Source organism: Phoenix dactylifera, chromosome 14 (genome assembly GCF_051530095.1).
Source record: "Phoenix dactylifera cultivar Ajwa chromosome 14, Ajwa_hap1_PhDact_Kaust_v1.1, whole genome shotgun sequence".
NCBI classification, from domain to species: domain Eukaryota; kingdom Viridiplantae; phylum Streptophyta; class Magnoliopsida; order Arecales; family Arecaceae; genus Phoenix; species Phoenix dactylifera.
In genome coordinates this window covers 24,945,341-24,965,739 of record NC_143203.1, presented here as the reverse complement: position 1 = coordinate 24,965,739, position 20,399 = coordinate 24,945,341, and the positions used below count along the sequence as shown (strand labels likewise).

At 40.5% G+C, this 20,399-nt stretch overlaps 2 protein-coding genes and 1 long non-coding RNA gene across 3 annotated transcripts; 1 reads left to right on the top strand and 2 right to left on the bottom strand.

The window, feature by feature from the left end:
* The first annotated feature begins 1,911 nt into the window (after nucleotides 1–1,911).
* On the top strand, nucleotides 1,912–9,443 carry LOC103708905 (uncharacterized). The gene is made up of 4 exons (XM_039132669.2): nucleotides 1,912–1,917; nucleotides 3,705–4,044; nucleotides 4,536–4,660; nucleotides 8,254–9,443. The coding sequence occupies exons 1-4, from the start codon at nucleotides 1,912–1,914 to the stop codon at nucleotides 8,710–8,712; spliced, it is 930 nt and encodes a 309-aa protein (XP_038988597.1). The 3' UTR covers nucleotides 8,713–9,443.
* Nucleotides 9,444–12,008: 2,565 nt separating this feature from the next.
* On the bottom strand, nucleotides 12,009–13,925 carry LOC148700131 (uncharacterized). Its single transcript, XR_015973054.1, has 2 exons — nucleotides 13,459–13,925; nucleotides 12,009–12,344 (listed from the first exon to the last, which is right to left on the bottom strand). It is a non-coding gene; the product is annotated as an uncharacterized LOC148700131 (long non-coding RNA).
* A 716-nt stretch (nucleotides 13,926–14,641) lies between these two features.
* Nucleotides 14,642–19,289, bottom strand: LOC103708906 (uncharacterized). The gene is made up of 2 exons (XM_008794013.5): nucleotides 17,136–19,289; nucleotides 14,642–16,438 (listed from the first exon to the last, which is right to left on the bottom strand). The coding sequence occupies exons 1-2, from the start codon at nucleotides 18,575–18,577 to the stop codon at nucleotides 14,974–14,976; spliced, it is 2,907 nt and encodes a 968-aa protein (XP_008792235.3). The 5' UTR covers nucleotides 18,578–19,289; the 3' UTR covers nucleotides 14,642–14,973.
* Between the last annotated feature and the right edge of the window lie 1,110 nt (nucleotides 19,290–20,399).

Below are 20,399 nucleotides of genomic sequence, written 5' to 3'. Positions count from 1 at the left end.
GTCACTGTTCGCTTTGTATTTAGATTCATTCTCCTGAAGGGATCTGGGCTTGAAATAAAGCGAGCATCTAATGCTTTGTGCACTGTTTAATGCCGTATGTATTGAAGCTTTGACGTGCTTGGGAGGTCAAGCATCGAAGAGCATGATTTAGAGCGTTCATGTGGTGGACCGGGTTTGTAACAAATGGGTGGATGGGTTGGATTGCGTCTCGCGTCGGGCACGAACCAGATTCGGGGGTAGACGTTGACGATGAGTTCAAATAGTTAGGTCTACTTCGACTCACACATACCCGAGATATAGGGAGTCTAACCAAACTAGTTATGTTGTCTCTTTTTTTTCTTCTTCTTTTCTTTTCTTTTTTTTGTGGTAAGAAGCGGCATTCATGGAGCTCTCACATGAGTATAGTCTGCTAAGTCAGAAACAATAAAGTGATACAAGAGAGAAGATATCTCAGTAATATAAGTCCAAATGAACTCTCTAGTGTGCCGAGCAACGTAGGAGGCAATGCAGTCCGCAGCTCTGTTCGTCTCCTGGTACATGTGCGCTGACTGGAAAAAAGCCAAACTCCCAATCAGTCTGCGGGTCTCACGAATCAGTGGGCGACCATCTCCGTATCGATCAACTCTCCGCATCCAATCGATCATCGTAGAGGAGTTACCCTCCAGGTATATTCTATCTGCATCAAATACCCTCCTTGCAAAAGAGATACCCAGGTCTTGAAGTTAGAACGAGTCAATTTGAACATCCCTTTCGTATTCAGTCTTGCACCATTAGCTTAACAAGGAAGTTATGCACCATCCACATAAACATTGAGAAAAAGGAGGAAAAAGTAATTGCCTTTGAGTGTGAAGGGGGGAGTTAGGCGGTCCAAAGATTACTATTCCATTTATCATTATTTTCATCTCTTATTTTTAAGTTTCTTCTTTGAAGTGATCAAAAGATTTCAAAGAAGTCGCATGATTACCCTGATATATGCCTCAAAAGAGATTTTTTTTAAAATTTTTTTTCCTGTTCATGTACAATAGCATGAGATTCATCACATTGGCTCCTACAATATTTAATAAAGCATCCATACGAGTAATTTATATTATCATCAGCTCCCTAGATCATTTAGGCAGTATTCTCTTTAAATTTGCCGCCAATCTGCCAAGTGTTTATAGAGATTCTAAGACGTGTATCTATCCGTACGAAGACGAACTTTGCTTGGGAAAGATGTCCGCACAAATGGCTTCTTCGCAGCAAGAACGCAATAGAGGACTTTTTAGGTTTTCACGAGTAAAAGCGAAAGAATTCCAAATCTAAGAAAGAAGAGGGAATTTATCTAAGCCTAAGCAACCTGCCAAAAAACTCTCTGGGGTCGTGTTATCCACTCCTTCATCAAGGTTAGGTCGACCAGACCATGATCGAGTCGAGTACGACCCAACTCTAGAGGCGAACCGGGCATTTTAGAAGCAAGTGAGCCTCAGGACAACCAGCTTCTACCGGCAATTTAGCAATTAAGCGACCATTGGTTTCCGACTCCTTGCCTTCTTGCCTTCCTAACTCTAGCGCTAGCTGCACCATCTGAACTAGCAGCAGGCCTTTACCACTGCCTTCCGAATGAGCCATTCACCACGGAGCTTGGGAAACTTCAGAAAGGGCTGGTCGTTCAAATCAGACCTCCATTTTGGTACAACGAGAAGGAGTTTACTATGGTCAGTGCAGTGAGATTCGTGGAACCCTGGACTCTCGTTAACTTTTAGGTAGGGGGGGTTGTTGGAACTAATCCCACCGAGGGAACCAACGGACTTTTTGCTCTGACCGAAAGAGAGAAGAAAGCAGGGGATAGATGAAACGGATCTCGGTCCATAGTCAAGCCTCATTTCGCCTAAGCCCGACCCAGGTCGGGGGGTTTATCTGGACATCTAATCCATGCAGGTATGCCAAATGACTTTCTCTTTATAACGAGGAAGGGAGGTGGGAGGTGGTGACACACAACGACCAATCCTGAAAGACCACTCTTTCGTCTAAGGATGCCTAACCGCCGCACCGATCATTCGGGGGGGGGGCGGGACACTGCGAGGTGGAATTGACCTGCTAATCATTCACCATGCAGTTGCACCTAGTTCTCATCTCAATTGTGGCAGTTGTAAAGCTCTTTAAATCTGCCAATCACTTTGCTTATCAACCTTCTTTAGCTAGATTTGAACAAGATTTACATGAGATTTAATAACATAGTGCTGGTCATGTGTAACACGTGACAGAAGAATATGCAATAATAACGTCGGAGGAAACCTAACCAAACTGATGAAATCCCAACTCTTAATTACTACGTCTCAAGTTTAACCATGCGCAAACAAATTTTTTATTAAAAAAAACAAATGGTGACATTTTAATGTTTGAGATTTCAACCAAGTTTTTCTTTTTTTTGGCCATGGTGCTCTTATCTACACAACGATTAAGGGGTTAATGGCTACCCCCACTAGACTATTAAAACATACACCACCACCGCTCCCACTTCCTACTCTTCATAAAATCATTGGCAAATTCAAAACTCTACTTCCTTCGCTTCTAAGAAGTTTCTATCTTTGTCTTAGCTAAATCCAACAGGCAAACCAGAATCAAAACCCTAACCCTAGCTCCCAATCCAAGATCTTTTGTTTATAATAATATCCTAGCTCTCCAACCGCGATTCCTCTCTCTCAATGAATAGGACTTTCAAGTTTAATTGATCTTGTTGCTACTGAAAACTGACTAGCCCTAAGCACTATGGAAAAAAGCACGATAAGGCTAAAGAGCTCGGTAGTCGACTGCTTTGGTTGGAATTGAAGAAGGCAAGCGACGCTCGATCACTGCAATCGAGATCCTCGTCGGATGACAGCACTCCAACCTAAAACAATGCAGAACAAAAAAGTCATCTAGTCGGAACGTATCGAGAAATTCTCCAATACTTAAGTTAATCGAAGAAGAGAAGAAAGTTATCTTTCAGTCTGTTAGGGTATTTTTCTTGCTTATCTTCTCTACTTTTTTTTTTTTTTGTGTTTGTCCAGGGATAAGCCTACCTACTATTAGAGAACTAAACCATGTGGGTCAACTAGATATAACTAACTTAAGTGTGGCCTAGACATGGGACGTAAATACTTCGTACGTGGATGTTGTTTTGCTTGTCACGTTGGTGGAATCTCGGATTTTTTTTGATACGCAAGCTTGACAGTGTAGCACTTTGGCTCGCCCAATGGCCGCTCTTGATCCACCGTGTGTTGGGCGTGTTTTAGTTGGTTAGATCTGGTGGTGAGATGTAGCCGGTTGGAGGCGTTTGAGATCTTCTTACTCTCATTTTGTTTCCTTTTTGTCTTCTCCGATCGAGTGTCGGATTCCTATCATGGATCTCTGCCAATGATGAGGTTTTTGGTTCGTCTTTGTTCCGATCTCCGGATTGGAGCTGTCTGCTATCTCCCTCATTCGAAAGGCTACATCTCTGGGTATTGAAGAAGGCTTTGATAGCTTCTGATGGAGAGGATTAGAGTTCTGGTGGTGATCGTCTTGTTTTGGGTTGTGGCGCGAGAGTCCGATGCTTCATCTCGAGTTCTAATGGCTGATGGAAGGGAGACGACAAGCTCAACTCGGAAAAGGTAAGAACTTGGCTTCTTCACCACTGTTCCTGCATTGGGGTTTTAGGAGTGGCCTCATGTGCTGCAAATCTTGGTCTTTGGGAATGTATCCAGGTGTCTCCGTCTCCTGCTTCGATTACTTCACCGAAAAACAATGTTTCTGAGTGGAGCCAGAAACCTCCGCGGAAGAAATCACTCCAATCCCCTCCACCTGCTGCGAACTCCACTACAACAAGTCTTAAAACTCCACCATCGTCGGGTAATGCGACCAATTTAGTGCCACCCAGACCCAGTGGACCGGAGAATAACAACAATGGTAAAAATTCTCAAAGAAGTGAGGTTCCTACTAAGTCGGGAAGCCCTACGGATAGAAGTCAGGAGAATGCATGCCATGCGTCAGCTGAAAAATGCCGTATCGATGAATTGGTTGCTTGTCTTCAACCTCCTGGACATGGTAAGATGGGTGTTTCTTTGTTCTTGGCTTGCTCATTGTGCAATATGATACTATGTAGTTGTCTTTTCAAAAAAATTTACTGCATGTCTAGTTTTTCTGTCTATATAGTTTCCTATTAGTAGTTTCAGTTGAATATATCTGCTTGCTGAGAATTCTTAGTAACTGTGGATTCTGGATATGGTGGGATTTGTGATGGAATCTTATCTTGTGTACTTTTGATTTAGTATTGCTGTTTATTGCTTGAGGAATTATACATTTCATGTGAAAAGTTCTCTAAATTTATGGCAAGCCGTGTTACCTTGTTGCTTCCAGCTCCAAGACTCCATGTTGAGATTGTATCTGCATTGGATATATGTCTTGTTATTCATTTCAATCGCAAGTTGAATATGCTTCTTTGCTTTTATAAGGATCCATGAAGAATCATTTTGCCCCCTTTCTGTTTATTTCATAAAGGTTTCATCCTTCTTATGCTCTCTTCTCTTCTACTGCAGATTCCAAGGGATTATTTCTTTTAGTCCAGAACACAGGGGAGAGCACTCTGACTGCGAAAATTATAGTAACACCTCCTATAAATATTTATGAGAAGATACAAATAGCCAAAGGAAACAACAAAACAGTTTGTGCCTTCTCCTTGCTTTTTTTTTTGACAATGAAAATTGAAAATTTATGATTTTTTTCATGGTCCCTGAATTTCTGAGTTGGGCAGTGGTCCATCGCTTCTGCAGTTATATTTTTAGAAGGCAAAATATCTTACAACTTCGGAATAAACAATTAAGCTTATTATGCCACAAAGCAAGAGTTTTGCTTTAAAAAAATAAAAAAAATTACATTTATTATTTTATTTCAAATATTTATTTTTTAGATATGAGAATATCATACAATCTTTTCAAAGTAGGAAAGAAGTGCTTACCAAGTAGATTATCTAAGGTAAAACTTTGCTTATATCTACTGTTTCTTGTTAGTGGATGAATTTCAATTTTATTGATGTGAAGCCGCATACAAATTTCTTCTAGCATGACAAACCCATAGTCAAGGCAAATATGCCTTTAGCATGAGGTAATTGAGTCTATGTATGCATTGTATGACTAGCAAATGCAATAAAAAAAAGTGGATTGAGGTTATTATTTCTTTGACTTATATATTGATAGAATGGCCTGTTTATTGTTGTATTATGCATAGAGAAAACGTACTGTATGATCGTGAATTATAAAAGATGTTGGAAGTGAGATGTTATGGTTACATATTGGGTAATTGTCTCACCATCTCCTCGTTGCATTGTTGCACTTTCCCAGCACTTGTACAGCATGGTATCAAAGCCTCAAACTGTTTTCTCAAAACCATCTGTCATTTTAGAAAAATCTGAGTAATCCATCTTTTTGTGTGGTGGTTTTCCATTTTATCTGAATAGTTCATCATTTCATGTGGTGGCAGTTATATTTGCAAATTATGTTGAAATTCAGGCTGTTTTCAGGTATGCCCACGTGGCTGCTATTGGCCAAAGTAATGTCACTAAGTCCAACAAGGCAAGATCTTCTGTTTGATATCCACCAAGGCCTCAAATAAGAGGTCTTACTAGATGTCTGTTGTTGATTTTATTACTTTCCCCTTGCTGCTGATTGATGAATATTTTGGAAAGTGCTTTTGAACCATTCTTTATCCGGCTGCCTTCTTGAGAGTTTGTGCTTATAGTTTTGGATGATTGGCATGATCTTTGTTAAGTCCACCTGGTCCCATATATCTGACCTAAAAACAATGATTATGTTGACTTGACCGAACTTAAAGTGGACTCCATGCATTTCTTATCCTTCTCCAGATGCCTCAGTTTCTTGATACCCCTCTAAATCTACATGTTTGTTACTTCACCTATGTTTTGTCGGTATAATAGATTATGGGTACTAATTTGGATTCATTTCAAGGTTGCGGATATTTTTTGCCCATCTATATTTCTATAATTTCTTGCAACTTGCTCATACTTTTAATTTTATGACCTTTCTGTGCATGTAGTTATTATATTTCAGTCTTTTTGCTTTGCAATGGCCCATTCCTACTGCTTATTTTCGTAGCCACTCTATAAACTTTGTTTACTTTTAACATTTCTTGTGCTTAACCTCTTGACCGTGATCTTTTGACTGCACATGTTCCCCCTGACATTCTTGCTGGAAGCAATTTGGTTGCTAGTGCAAGTAATCTTAGGTTTGTATTTGCCTACAAATCTTGAATATTTAGATAGATAGGCTTAACTTGATGGCTTAGATCTAATGCTTGGGTCTTTACTGCAATATTTCATGCTCCGCTTTTGAGGTATTATTTTCTCTTTCTTTTTATTATTTGATTCGTATTGGTTTCATATTAGTTCTAATGACATCAAACAAGTTACACTATCTTCTTATAGTTGTTGCTTATCAAGATACCTAGATGTAATTGTCAAGGTGTTTTGTGCTAGATTACTGCACTTTCACTCGACATTTCTGGCAATCTAGCCATGATATATATTGTATGGCTAGTACTAGGACCTTTAGGTCATGAAGTCTAATTCTTTAATGGATCAAAAGTGGATTACATCGGTGGTTATCCGAGTCCGATCCATTAAGAGATTTTTTATAAAAAAAAGGGGGGATAAACAAGGAAATCTGCCTAATCTGATAGCTCATGTAGCCTAGGTCTATAAAACATCAGATATAGATTAGATAGGTGAGTATTGAAGTCCAATCTGTTCTAGGAGGAGGATGGGGAAGCAAATCTGCTTCATCCACCCTAGAAATCTGAATGATTGACCTTTAGTTCAAGTATGAAATTAGTTGGAGTCAGATGGCTGAGCTCATTATTCAATCAAACCCAGTTTGGTCAAAGACCAAGGTTTGGGTGTTGAGAGCAAGGAGGACAAAAGGTGATGGTGTTAAGCAATGTGCTAGACCCATTGACCCTACCAACCTATATTGGTGGCTGGTTCACATGTCCATGGTTCGACCATCTGAAATTTCTCAAAACCTTGCCTGCTTTGTATACCGTAGTTTATCCTCCCAATGCCTCCATTCCACCTATCCTTTGATGTTCATGGCCACTCTCTCCTTTAACATTGAGCCCGTGTCACCATTACCATCCATCGCCTCAGCCTGTAATTCATCAGCCCCTTTTGCCTTTGATTGATGGGTGTATTTTCATTCATCCGTTCTCATTCGTGACCTCCGACTCAAAGACCCTTCTTCATACCTTCACGACATTTGATGTCAGGTAACTTCATTGCCATCCTATCATTTTATTTGGATCTAACCTTATTGTTGGAGGGCATCTCATAAACCATCTAGTCCTAGTGTTCTTCTTGACAACACCACCTACCATTTGCTCCATCTCTCAGCCATTCCAGTCAGACTTATGCTTGTTTCCATCCAACCTCACCATGCTGTGTAGATTCTATAATGGCACCTTAATTGCAATCAATTTTGTCAAGCTTGGGATTGAGTCGTGGACCATAAAAGGGGCTGGGGATTAGATTGGAGCATATCATGAATTGGATTGCAGACCATAAGATATTTCCAATTTATCTCTATTTTTTCAAATATAAAACAAATGAGGAAATTGAAAAAAATGAGTCAATTATACTATAGACTAATGGAGAACAAAAGGCCATACATATAAGAATTCTGGATCTATTAAGCCTATATGTAGCATGTTCAATATTAAGCCTATATATAGCATGTTTAATGAAGCAAACATTATGTCCAGTTATTCAAGATATTTGTATACTACCTACTCCTACTTTTAACTCCATGAACTCCAAATAATGGTCTTCCTGTTCTTAGTGATCCAGACTTAATAGTGGTAAAAATGCCATATAGTTAAATAACTTACTAAAAATGGACTTTAACATGCTTCAATAATATAATTATCATGATCAATTTTAATCTTATTATCCAAGGGACTATATAACTGTTAACACAGATCTATATCCTATTTTCCCAAACTGATCATGATCAGAAGATGAGATCCAGCTTGTTCAGGGTCATTTTGTTCGAGATCATAAAATCCAGATCAATTATCAACAACAATGATTACAACAGCCTTCTGTTTTAAATGTTAATTTGCCACTCTCTTTGGTAGCTTCACATATCTGACCAGCAATCTTTAGTTTGTGTACTGACCAGAATTTATTTTCTTTCTAGTGTGTGGGAATTATGCTCTTAGATTGATTATTATCAATGCTTGTTTCAGATTTCAATGAATGCTATGAGCGGACTAGAAATAGTTATAAATGCTGGAAAAGGGAATTGCATTCTTCACACCAAGACTTCTTTTTCTAACTGGAATCCTGTCCAGCAGTTTCCTTCTTATGCAACCCATCTGACACCTATTTATGGTGCCTACTTTTTGTTTGTTACCATGGTTATTGCTGGAGGTACATGGGCCTGTTGCAAGTTTAGGAGGGGAAGGAGAGATGATACTGGCATAGCATATCAGCAACTTGAGATGGGAGCACAAACACAGTCAAGTTCAGCAGTTGTTGACTCAAACAAAGCAGATGATTGGGATGAGGGATGGGATGAGGAATGGGATGAGGAAGAAGCAGTGCCACAGGCTTCAGAAAAGCTACCCACTGGAAGTGTTTCAGCTAATGGACTCACTTCAAGATCTCCCAGAAAACATGGGTGGGATGTTGATTGGGATGATTAGGCTCTCAACAAGGTGGAAAGTGAGTGAATGGTCCTTTATTTTTCCAGGAGAGGAAATAATCAGAAGCAATTCCCAAAAGAAAGTTATCTATACTGTGGCTTTGCTAGGCAAAAGTTGCATATCATAGTGCCAAGAAAAGATAGTGATGTTTAGGGTATCCAGCCTATTTGTGTGGAGAAGAAAACAATTTCATGAAGAAATTTTGTATGATAAATTTTTTTTCCTAATTGCTGTTTTTGAGCAATAGGTTTGTTAGTTGAATTGGAAACCCTTTGAAGGGCTGTATCTTTTAGATTTTCACAGGGGCTTCTGAGTTGAAGAACCTTCTATGGCGACATCAGACAGGATCTTCCTAGCTGCCACCTGCCCATCCGCGAAGAGGAGTTTGATCCAACCTTGACAGCTCTAAAACTATCAATGTTCTACCCAGCTGCTAAGTCCATAAGCTATTACAGATCTCCTACCATCAAGAGTACACAATGAAGCATCAATACGTCACCATTGCTCATGATCTATACTTTCGGACAAAATAAGCAGAACAATGTGGATCCAGGGGATGTTGCTGTGTTGCAATCTGTATTGGGGTTGCCCTAATATCTGTTTAAAGTGTCAAAATTATGTATTCTGATGATGAAACTTTCATTGTTCTTTGGTTGTTTGCTTGAAAATGCTGCTGATTTTATCCAAATGAGCAATTAGATACAAGAGATTGTCTTTTGTGTGCTTGAACCAGCCTATGTCTTAAGAGTGATCACGGTCGTATTGCTTTCTAATCTTGGTTGTTTGGCATAAGCTGCCTCTGGTTTTACAGTAGATTTAGCTACAGGTTATTGTCTTATGGATGATTCTGTCTTTGTAACCATAGTATCTAAAGGTTTATCAAGCCATGGTTTTTCTTTTTCTGATCTTTGCAAGATTTTGCAAATAAAATCCTACAAAAGAAGAATTTTTTTCTTGGCAGTAGAAATGCTGCGCTCATGTTGTTTTTGTCTTAAAAGATATTCATGATCGTGTAATTTTTAGATTTCTTGCAGTTCATTTTTCAATGTTATTCTGAAATTTTCTTTTCACCCAAAATATGAGATTCTGGTACAGTGATGTGTCATGATTAAAATACTTAACAGTTGCAAGTTTATGATCGTATTTATGATTGTGTGAAAGCTTATGATTCATAATTTGCAGTCTTCTTTTTGCAGTTCCTTATCTTCTTGTTGAAACTCCTAAAGAATGCCTGAGATTATCCAAACCACGAAATATGTCATCTGGTTGAAACCTTAAAGTGAGATTTATTAGTAGCTTTCTTGCCGTTCCTCTGAGTCTTATTGTTAGCCTGTCATGCCTAACTACTGTAAATTATTATTCCAAAAACTATAACTATGAGGGATAAGATTTTTTAGAGCATGAAGCCAAGGGAACTTGGAAAGCTTATAATTTCACCCATTGTAGCTCCAGCATCATGGGATCATGCTGCCAACCCTAGAGGATTTGGAGGTGTCATCCCAGTTGGCTTTAATAAAACCACCCAATACCATGAAACTCCCCAGCCAGAGAAAGTAGTATTCCACAGTGGTTTAGCTAAAGATCGAAAACGGGGAGGGACTTTTTCTATCAAGAACGTGTCTACGAAATCCATCTGTTCGAGCTAGGCAGGTGCAAGTTTGTATGATGTTTTAAGGTTTGCAAATGAAATGTGAATACATGGAAATCTTCTATTGTAATGGTAAACATTCTCCTACTTAAGTAGATACACTCTTCTTCTTTTTTTTCTTTTCTTTTTTCTTTTTTTTTGCTAGAGCAGGTATTTCATATATTAAGAGTACGAATACATCCAATGGAATTAGTAAACAAGTCATGAAGTGATCTGAGCAACTCCTCCTTCACAGCCCACAGGGTGCCTCCGGAGTGGTTGGCCACATATGCAGCCACCCAATCCGCAGATACACTCTTTTGATGGCCATCTCCAGCCTATATACAATAGTCAAAAACAACTAGGCAGATGCAAATTTATATGATGTTTGGGTTGCGTATGAGATATGAATACTTGGATTTCTGAATGAACACTCTTGATGACCATCTCCAGACTCGAAAACAGAGTCCGTCCTGGAAATTAGAGTCCATAGAGCAGCCTATGTGCAAGCCAAGCATGTGTCACAGAAGTTGCAATAAAAAATCTACAAATTTCGGTAGCACCTATTAGTCCCCATGGTAACTTTCTTTCAGACAATGCCTATGGAAACAAGAGGTGAAATATCTTTGATCTATCTTGTTAACAAAAAGATCTTATAAAGTTCTTTCGAATACTTTGCCACAGTTTGGGTAAGTTTTGTTATTTGTTTGATTTGTAAATTGTGAAGATCATCACAAGCACAGGATTCGCCTGAAGATCTAAAACTTTAATGTAGTAATAGGATGATAGCTTGTCTTCTGCTTCTTTCTTGTGCAGAACTTGCATGCCCATGTGTTTCACCTCATTGATGACAAAAAAAAAAAACAAATGCACGAAAGAACAGATTAAAAGGCACACAAACTGGTCCGCTTAATGTAGGATAGACCTTCCCACACCAAAATGATCCCCATCCAGTAATGATGTGAGCTCTAGGCCATGATCATGTAAAGCTGAACATCCCAACTTAAGACATCATCTTTAGTTCAGGTGAGTGGGATAAAGGATGCCATGTTGGAGTGGTTCATTTTCTCCATCCTACAGTCCTCCCAACATCATGCGCTTCCCCAGCCCCATATGCCTAGTGAAAGTTGTGAAGGGCGTATCATGCTGTCCCTTGTTAAAGTAGTACCAAGCTCTTTCTCTAGGCCTCCACTCCACCCAAGCCTTCAAGAGAACTCTCCCTTTTTTATCTTTAAATGATGCCTCTCCTCCCTCTCCCTGGCCTTTGGGGCTTATCTTGCAAACCCAAACACGCCCCCTCCTCCACCCTCTTTTGCTGTTCAAATGAGTTGGTGCTAGGGTTCAGGATAGGAACCATCAACATTAGCAAATCTATGAATGAAAAGTACTAGATTTCATTCATGAGCTGGCAAGCCTGCGACCATACAAGGCCTGTGCCCGATAGAATGCTTTGTGACATGCAGGTCATTTCCATTATCCATTACCAATAAAAATACCAAGAGGATTAGACTTGCACATGCGTGTGTGTGTGTGATTACTCTATCATTTGGTGAGAAAATCAACTCTCATGAGCATGAAACCAGGGGCCCTTCTTCAATCAAGACCTAAGGAAAATTCTTAGGAGAATAAGAAGGGAGATTCATCCTATATGAACATATAGAGTCACAAGTTTCATTCTCAAGTCATTAGCCTGTAAACATAAAAAGGGTCATATGTTTTATACTCAGGTTGCATCGGCATCAAAGTGTATTCCACCAAGTATGCTCACTATTTTAGCTTAAACAAAAGCAAGATGGCAATGATGCCCTATCTTTTGCAATGGTGGAGAAGAAGAAAGAAAGAAAGCACCTAATACTCAAATTGCTAGCATGATAATGGTGCGGCTGGACACCATGTGACTTGACTTGACTCCAGGGTGGATAATCTTTTGATCACTGAGCCCCAGCAAATCAGATGTTGCTAAGCTTCTATTGTGATTAAATACCTGAGAGTGGGGCAGTCATGCCTGAAAAGGAAATTGTTCATTTTGGTCAAGGTATATAATTATAAGTACCAAGGAATCAAGTATAGAGAAACAAATAGAGAGTCATATTCCCCAACCACACCATATGGAATTTCCAGCAAATATTTAAGATCTCTCTCCAGGTCAAGAGCATACATAAGCCACATTCAGCAAGTTGTTTTCTAATTATCTGATAATGGTTTTTTAGATCTTTTATACTATCTCGTTAACTTGAGTCATGTTTTAACTTTCAACTTGAAGGAATTTCTCTACTACAGTCCATCTAATTATAAGTATTTTCATCTCAAACATACTAAAGACTTGTTTATACTCATGATCATTTTTTTCATCACACCTTCATTTCCAATTCATCACTGTTACGTTTTTTCTCTTTTCAAGGAAAATGATGACAAGGTAACTACCATTTTTATTAAAATAGCACAAAGAAGTAGGCCTAACAGAAGAGCATATGCGATAGAGATGGTGAAAGTTTTGTTATGGTCAATTTTTTCCTCCAATATTAGACACGGCAATTATATCATTTTCCCAAGCTATTTACTTTCTCTACCACATTTATATACAATTAACCCGAGCACATGAAAATAAATATTTAAAAACATGAAAATTGCAGATGTAAATATGCACATGATGAAGGTAAATATTTCTCATTTCAGAGGAAATGAAATTAAGAATATAAGCAAAACCTCAAGATAAGAAATAAAGGGTGGGACCGCTACAGACAGCTAATGCCTTCAAGATGACAATATTTTCTCCCTGTCTAGAAGGAAAATGCTCTATGTACCACTTAGTGTATCCTGATACTTTAAGATGAATATGACTAAGAGACACTTTTTTATGCACTGGATCCCACTTGGACCCCTGGTACAGATGTTGTTGGGAGGAGGGTAATGATTTAAGAAAAAAAGGACTTCTCCTAGTAGGCCACATCAACACACTGCATGATTCTCTCTCCACCACTGCATTAGCCTGTTGTGAACTAAATAAATATTTTTCTCCAACTCATGTTACGTCTATTTGTTTATTGTTTCTGTATCACCCTCTGTTTATTACTACGAGGAGTATAGAAAATCTAAACTCAGGTCCCTTCAGTCCCTACCTGCTTCTGACTTTAGGAGAAGTTGTTAGCCTTGAATTTTGGAAACGGGCTGAAATAGTACTGGTCCAGAATCCAGGTGCATGTATAAGTTTAAACATGATGCAGGCTTTCACCTACAAAGAAGAAAAAGAATGGCTATGATGCTCAAAACCACATGCAAGCTTAAGGGAATGATGGGAGAGTGGAGTCAGGTTCACTCAAATCCTATTTTTTGCACTTTTCTGACAGCCTATTGAAGGCCAGGGCCCAGTTATAAAAGTTAATGAACCACTAGGTTCTTATCCTCAGATTAAATTTAGAGAACAGGGGAATGGTTGAGGTTGAAGGCGTCGCCAGTAGAAAAGGGATTCACTGCTGATGCCATCATTCTGGATGAGCAAAATGTCAATAAGAGTAGCATCTTACCAATTCCTGAAACCACAAAAACTTGAGTCAGTTCTCGAAACAAGGAAGTGAGATATATATATATATATATATATATATATATATATATATATATATATATATATATATATATATATATATATATATATATATATATATATATATATATATATATGGTTGCTTCTGATTCGAAGAAATGGATTAGATTCAGAGAAAGCAAAGTTCATACGCTAGGGCTGCATTTTGAAATTTTGACCTAGTTAGGCTTTAGAGTTCCATCAGAATTTGATTATGCTCCTAACACAGATCTTGATATGCCTTTTGTGTATCACATCAAACACTGCAAGAAACCCCTTTTCCCCTTCGAAGTGGAGTTTCTAAAAGGTCCTAGCTTATGAAACTTGAAGGCAAAATTTATAAGACTCGGCCAACCTGTTGATGATTAAAGTGCCTAGGATGCAACTTCAAATATACCATCATCATAATGTTGTACTTATTCAGTAAGAACTTACCAAGTCCAACATATATGGTATTTATCGGCTTCATGTGTAGCCAATCTGTTTTGTCGAGAGTGGAGATGCATGACATCACAAGGTTGCATACAAATCTGATATTTCGCAGCCTTGCAGCCATTACATATCAAGCATTATGTTCATACTGTTATCATGAATTAGACTTCCATGTCAATTTAATGTAATGTCACAACAATGAAGATTTAGAAGGTTAGTTATTGTATATCCAACAAGCCAACAACATATTCCACCACCATCCTGTGTGTCCAATCTCAGAACAATGCTGCTAAATAGAAACACGTCAGAATCAGATAAAATAACAGACAAAATGTCAAGGGTCTGACAATCTAGGTGCCCGGTGAAAGGGAATCCGGTCAACATAAATACTAGCACCCACTTGGAGAGCAGAGAAAGCACCTGCCACCTTAAACTGAAAAATACAACCTCTCAACAGTTCTTTCTCCAATACTACAGCCCAACTCCTCTTCCTCTCATTCTAAACAGGCAAACCGGATTCCTCTTCACCGTAAAAACCCTATGCTTCTCTCTCTCTCTCTCTCTCTTCATGTCTTAGATTTCAAGTAACAAAAAGGGAAAGCAAAAGCAACTTCAAGGGAACTCAACTCAATTCCTCTTCTGAGCTATCCTGGGGGCACCTGATCAGCTGCAAAATGTTCACCACCTCCGCCATATCAGGCCGGTTCGATGGCACCTGCGATGTACAAATCAGCCCCAGCTTCACCACTGGCACAGCCTCCTCCACCGGGAACTTTCCACCAAGCTTTCCATCCACACACTCCTCGACCCTCCCTTCTTCCAATGCCCCCTTCACCACATCACATAACACCACCACATCATCCTCCATGTACTCCACAGGCCGCCTCCCTGTCATGATCTCCAGTACCAACACTCCAAATCCATAAACATCGCATTTCTCGTTGATCTTCACCGTCCTGCAGGCGAACTCTGGTGCCATGTACCCAAGTGCACTTTGAATTTTGCTGCTAAGAACATAGCGGTCCAGCATCGGTAATAGTTTTGCCAATCCATAGTCCCCTACCTTAGCCTCGCCTGAGCCATCAATCAGAATGTTGCTCGATTTGAGATTGTAGTGAATTATGTTGAACCGGTGGAGGTGGGCTAAACTTCTTGCGATCCCAAGAATTATATCAAACCTCTCTTGCCACGAGAGCAAGTTCGAGCCAGAGCTTTCATGGAGGTGTCTGTATAGATTCCCACCAGAGACAAACTCGTAGATGAGGAGCTGCAAGGATGGAGTCCAGTAGTAACCTTCGAGGGTTACAAGATTGGGGTGTCTAACCTTCCCCAGCTTCTTGACCTCCCTCTCAAAATCTTCTTGGGACTTCACAAGGCTTGAGACTGTGAGCTTCTTGATGGCCATAGGCCGGCCATCTCGTAGGATAGTCTTGTATACTGTACCAAAGCCCCCGCGGCCCAGCTCACAGTCCTTATTAAGGATGGCATGTGCCCCGGCACTGAAGTCAGGGTCGTTTCCAGAGAACATGACAAGCTTGCCAGAGTTTGCTTCAGTCCCAGGAGAGTGGCTATAGTAGTCATCGGAGAGGGCTAAAGGTGCAGCAGATTGGGAGGCGGCTGAGGAGCGGACCCTGATATTTAAGACAGTGATGGTGATAACACCAAGTGCAATCACAGCAGCAGCTCCAATGGCAATGAGAGTGGAAATGCTTAGGATGATCTTCTTGTGGCGGAGGCTGCCAGGGGAGAAGGCCGAATCGGAAGAGTGGTCAGGCGAGGAGGAGTTGGGGTTGAGGACAATGGGCTTGGGGAGGACTGCAGGGCAGGAGCGATTGACAATGGAACCACAGAGGCCAGGGTTGTCGGAGACAGAGGAGTTAGGGATGGTGTCGAAGAAGTTTCCAGCGGGGAGATCTCCAGAGAAGAGATTGTGGGAGATGTTGAAGGAGATGAGGTGGGGGAGGTTGGAGAACTGCTTTGGGAGGGTGCCTGTAAGCCTGTTGCGGGAGAGGTCTATGGTTTGGAGGTTGGTGAGGTTGGCTAAGGTTGGGGGTATTGAGCCTGTGAGATTGTTTTGTGATAATATTCTACATGAACAACCCAAACAAAAGAAACAATAGAATCAGTTAGATAAATGCATTAAGCTAACAAAAGCAACTAAAAGATCTTATATGATTACAAAGCCAGACAAAATGAAATTTTAGAATTTCAGGTTTATCACTGAGCCTGTACCATGTTTATAAAGTAAATAAAAAAAGATTCTAGTGATAATGAGAAGGAAGATGGTTAGCAAACTTCGAGTGCAGAACACACAGAAATCTATCAGGATGGTGAGAGCTTATTTCATGAATGAGAGCCAAATAACGTGTTATACCATGTGGGATGTGGCCGTCAACCTAATAAGCATGGGCAATCACCAAAGAAGACATGTAATAAAGGGCAAAGGCATCACGCTGAAAACCAAATGGATAATCCAAAAAGGCTGTGATTAAGACAGCAGTGGCAACAGAACATTGCTTGCCGCTCCAAAACAAAACACAGACAAGTTTTTTGGTGCGAGAATCTAAACAATAAGAATCTGATGAAGATAGCCATAAAAGGGAGGTCTAACACACTCAAAACAGCGAAAGAGAAAGAAACCACAATCCCAGAATGGCTGATGCAAAGAGGGGAAGAATCCTCATATCTATCTACAAAAACCAATGAAATCTAGATGAAATAAGATAAGAAGAAATTAAAATGGAAGACATCAAGAATGGAAAAAGGCAAGGACAGAGAACTTACAAAGATGTGAGGGAAGAACAGTTCGCAATCTGAGATGGTATTCCTCCAGTAAGCGAATTCTTCTGCAGCCTCAGCTCATTCAGAGAGACTGCTCCCCCTATCTCCGGCGGGATACTCCCGTTGAGCCGGTTTCCACTTAGATCAAGGACCTGCATTGACTTCAACTCCCCAATGCTCGCCGGGATAGAACCCGAGAGTGAATTCCAGGATAGGTTCAGGAACTGCAAACCATGCATGTTCCTGATATCAACTGGAATTCCACCGGAGAATCCATTGCTGGATAAATCCAATGCCTTCAGGGTCTCATCAGTAGCAATAGGAATTTGTATGAAGCCACTCATTTTATTCCCCGAAATTGAAATAACCTGCAAACCCGATTCAAAAATCCATGTTGGGAGATTACCCGTCAGTGAGTTCTGGCTGAAATCCACCTCCAACAGGCTTTTGCAAGTGCCTATCGATTCCGGCAAGCTCCCTGTCAGACCATTATGGGAGAAATCCAATCTTTTCACTAGCTGAAGTTGGCCAATGGAATCTGGAATCTGGCCAGAAAACCAATTGCTCGACAAATCCAACGTCTCTAAACTTCTCATTTCTCCTATCCACACCGGAACGTCACCGGAAAAAGAATTCGAGCCCATGCTCAAATAGCTACACATAGAAAGGTTCTGCAACGTTTCGGGGAGGCTGCCGGTGAGCAAATTGCCCCTGAGGTCGAGCGACTTCAACAGCAAACACCCTCCAATGTCATCCGGCAACCGGCCGGAAAGCCGGTTACCATGCAAGCTGATTGCCCTCAGATTGTAAAGCCGACTAATTCCCATTGGTATATCACCGGACAGAGAATTACCAGAGAGGTCAAGTGATCTGAGACCATACAAAGACCAGAGCCCACTCGGCAAACGACCGGAGAGCTGGTTCGAGGAGAAGTTCAGCACTGCCAGCGTCGAGCAGGAGCCCACGCTCGGCGGAATCTCCCCCGAGAAGTCATTGTTGGCCAAAGAGATGGACCTTAGGGACCTGCATTGCCGGAAAAACACGTCAGGTATCGAACCAGAGAGATTGTTCTCGCTGAGATCCGCACTCCAGAGGCTTTCGAGCTGGGAGAGATTCGGATTGAGGCTGCCCGAGAAGTTGTTCCGTGAGAGGGATAGCTTCCGGAGGGATTGGAGCTGGAGGAGACCACGACCAATCTTTCCAGAAAGGGAGAACCCATCGAGATTGAGCTCGGTGACCCTGTTAGTTCTCGGGTTACACTTGACGCCGATCCAACCGCAGGGGTCGTCGTCGTCCTCGTTCCAAGACAAGAGCTTCGACGTGGGGTCTTGAAGGTCGGCCTTCAAGACGATCAGGCCGAGGACGTCGTCGTTGAGAACGCCGGATATGGCCAAAAGAGGAAAGAAAACGAGAAAGAAAACACAGTAGAGCAGCAGATTTCTCATCTCCTATCAAATTTCTTCCCCTTTTTCTTCCAAAAAAATATCCTCCTCAATCTTTCCTTCCCTAAGATGCTAGTTTTTCATTAGAAAATCTGAAGCTAAGCTCGATTATTTCAATTTTTCTACTGGTCTCCAGTTGACTCAAAGACCTCGATTTTTTTTAGCTAGCACGCGAAGGAGAGATTTTTCAGAGGAAGAATCAAAAGAGCACGAAGAAAACACCCACATCGGTCATCAAAAGCAATGTGACTTCTTTTGAAAGGGAAACGCGAGGAACAAACCCTAGAAAAGGAATCCAAGGAACCGAACCGGCCATTCTGGAACGAAGGCAGCAAGGAAACAAGAACAAGTAGAAGAAAAATAGAGCAAGAGACCAAATGCTTCGGAGCTAGGAAAACGGAGGACAAGACGAAAGAGGAAAAGTAAACAGTCTTCTTCGCCGGAAAGGCGAGGAGAGGACGGTGGCGGGGCTGATCTAAGAGCAGCCAGGGAGAAAGGGCTCCAGGTTCCGCCGGAAAGCGGAGCACTTATCGCCGGAATACAGCCGGCCGCCGGAAACAAGAAGCTCTCCGGCCATTAGAGAGAGGGAGGAAGAGAGAGGGGACAGTTCCTTCTTTCTGCTGGTTCTCTTGTCTGAAGTCTGAACGCTAAACAGCTTTTTTTTTCAAGAGAGAGACAGAGAGAGAGAGAGAGAGAGAGAGAGAGGGGTTGGAGTGGGGGAATGTGAAGACCGCTGGGCTCTTTATTAGGGGGGGGGCTGTACACGTGGCGTGGTCAATCGGATCCTACGATGACGAAACGTGGCTCGCCAGCTCTGCGGGGAAAATGATGAATTTGTTAGTTCACCGTAGATAATTTAGCACTCACAATTGCACCCCAACGAATCACTCGTGAGACCCAGATTTGTGGGACCAGGAGTCAAATGTGGAGTTCGGGTTTGATGTTTCACGAATAAAGGTAATAAACCATCCCCTATTGCCTGTGCTGGAAAGGTCCTCTTCGAAGTTTTAACTTAGGTCCCTTTCTTCAAAAGCAGGCAATTTGGTTGGCCTTGCCTTTAATTTTGCTTTTTTCCCCTTTTCTTTGTTGGGGTGAAGCTTAGAACTCGGGAGAAATACATTTTAATTTTCTTTTTTTTTAATGATGATGAGTCCGAAGGGTTGAATCATTATATTTTTTGGAAAAATAAAAATAATCATTATACGCCAAGTGCGGCATTTGATAGGATTCTCCATGGAATATAATGATACTAGTATAATAGTGTTTTTTTTTCATAAAATCCTTACTTTAATACAATATTACTTGTATAATTTTATCTAGATTGATATCTTTGTATATCTAAAACATATCAATCACCGTTTTAATCCACATCTCATGGTCATTGTGATGGATAAATAATAAATGGTATATAAATCTAATTATGTAAACATAGATAACAATGCAAGACATCCAAAACTATTGGTAACTTTTCTCATCAATAATACGTTATAATACTAGTGGCCTATCCAAATTTTATTCAAATTTAATTAAATTTTAAATTTTAAAAAATAAAACTAAGTCTGTCATTTTAGAAATCACATGCATAGTTCAAACTGCTCTATTATAACTATAACGATGGCAAACTACTCTATAGACTATTCCCTAGAAATTTTAGTAAGAACAAATAGCTAATAAAATGAACAAAAAATATGTTCGACAAAATCATACAGAAATACAATTTGAAAAAAAAAAAGACCATTAGATTATGAGAACTATAACTATGTCTGCATGTGTAGTGTCTTAAACTCCTGACCGGCTCACCAAATCCCTTGATGTGGAATGCACT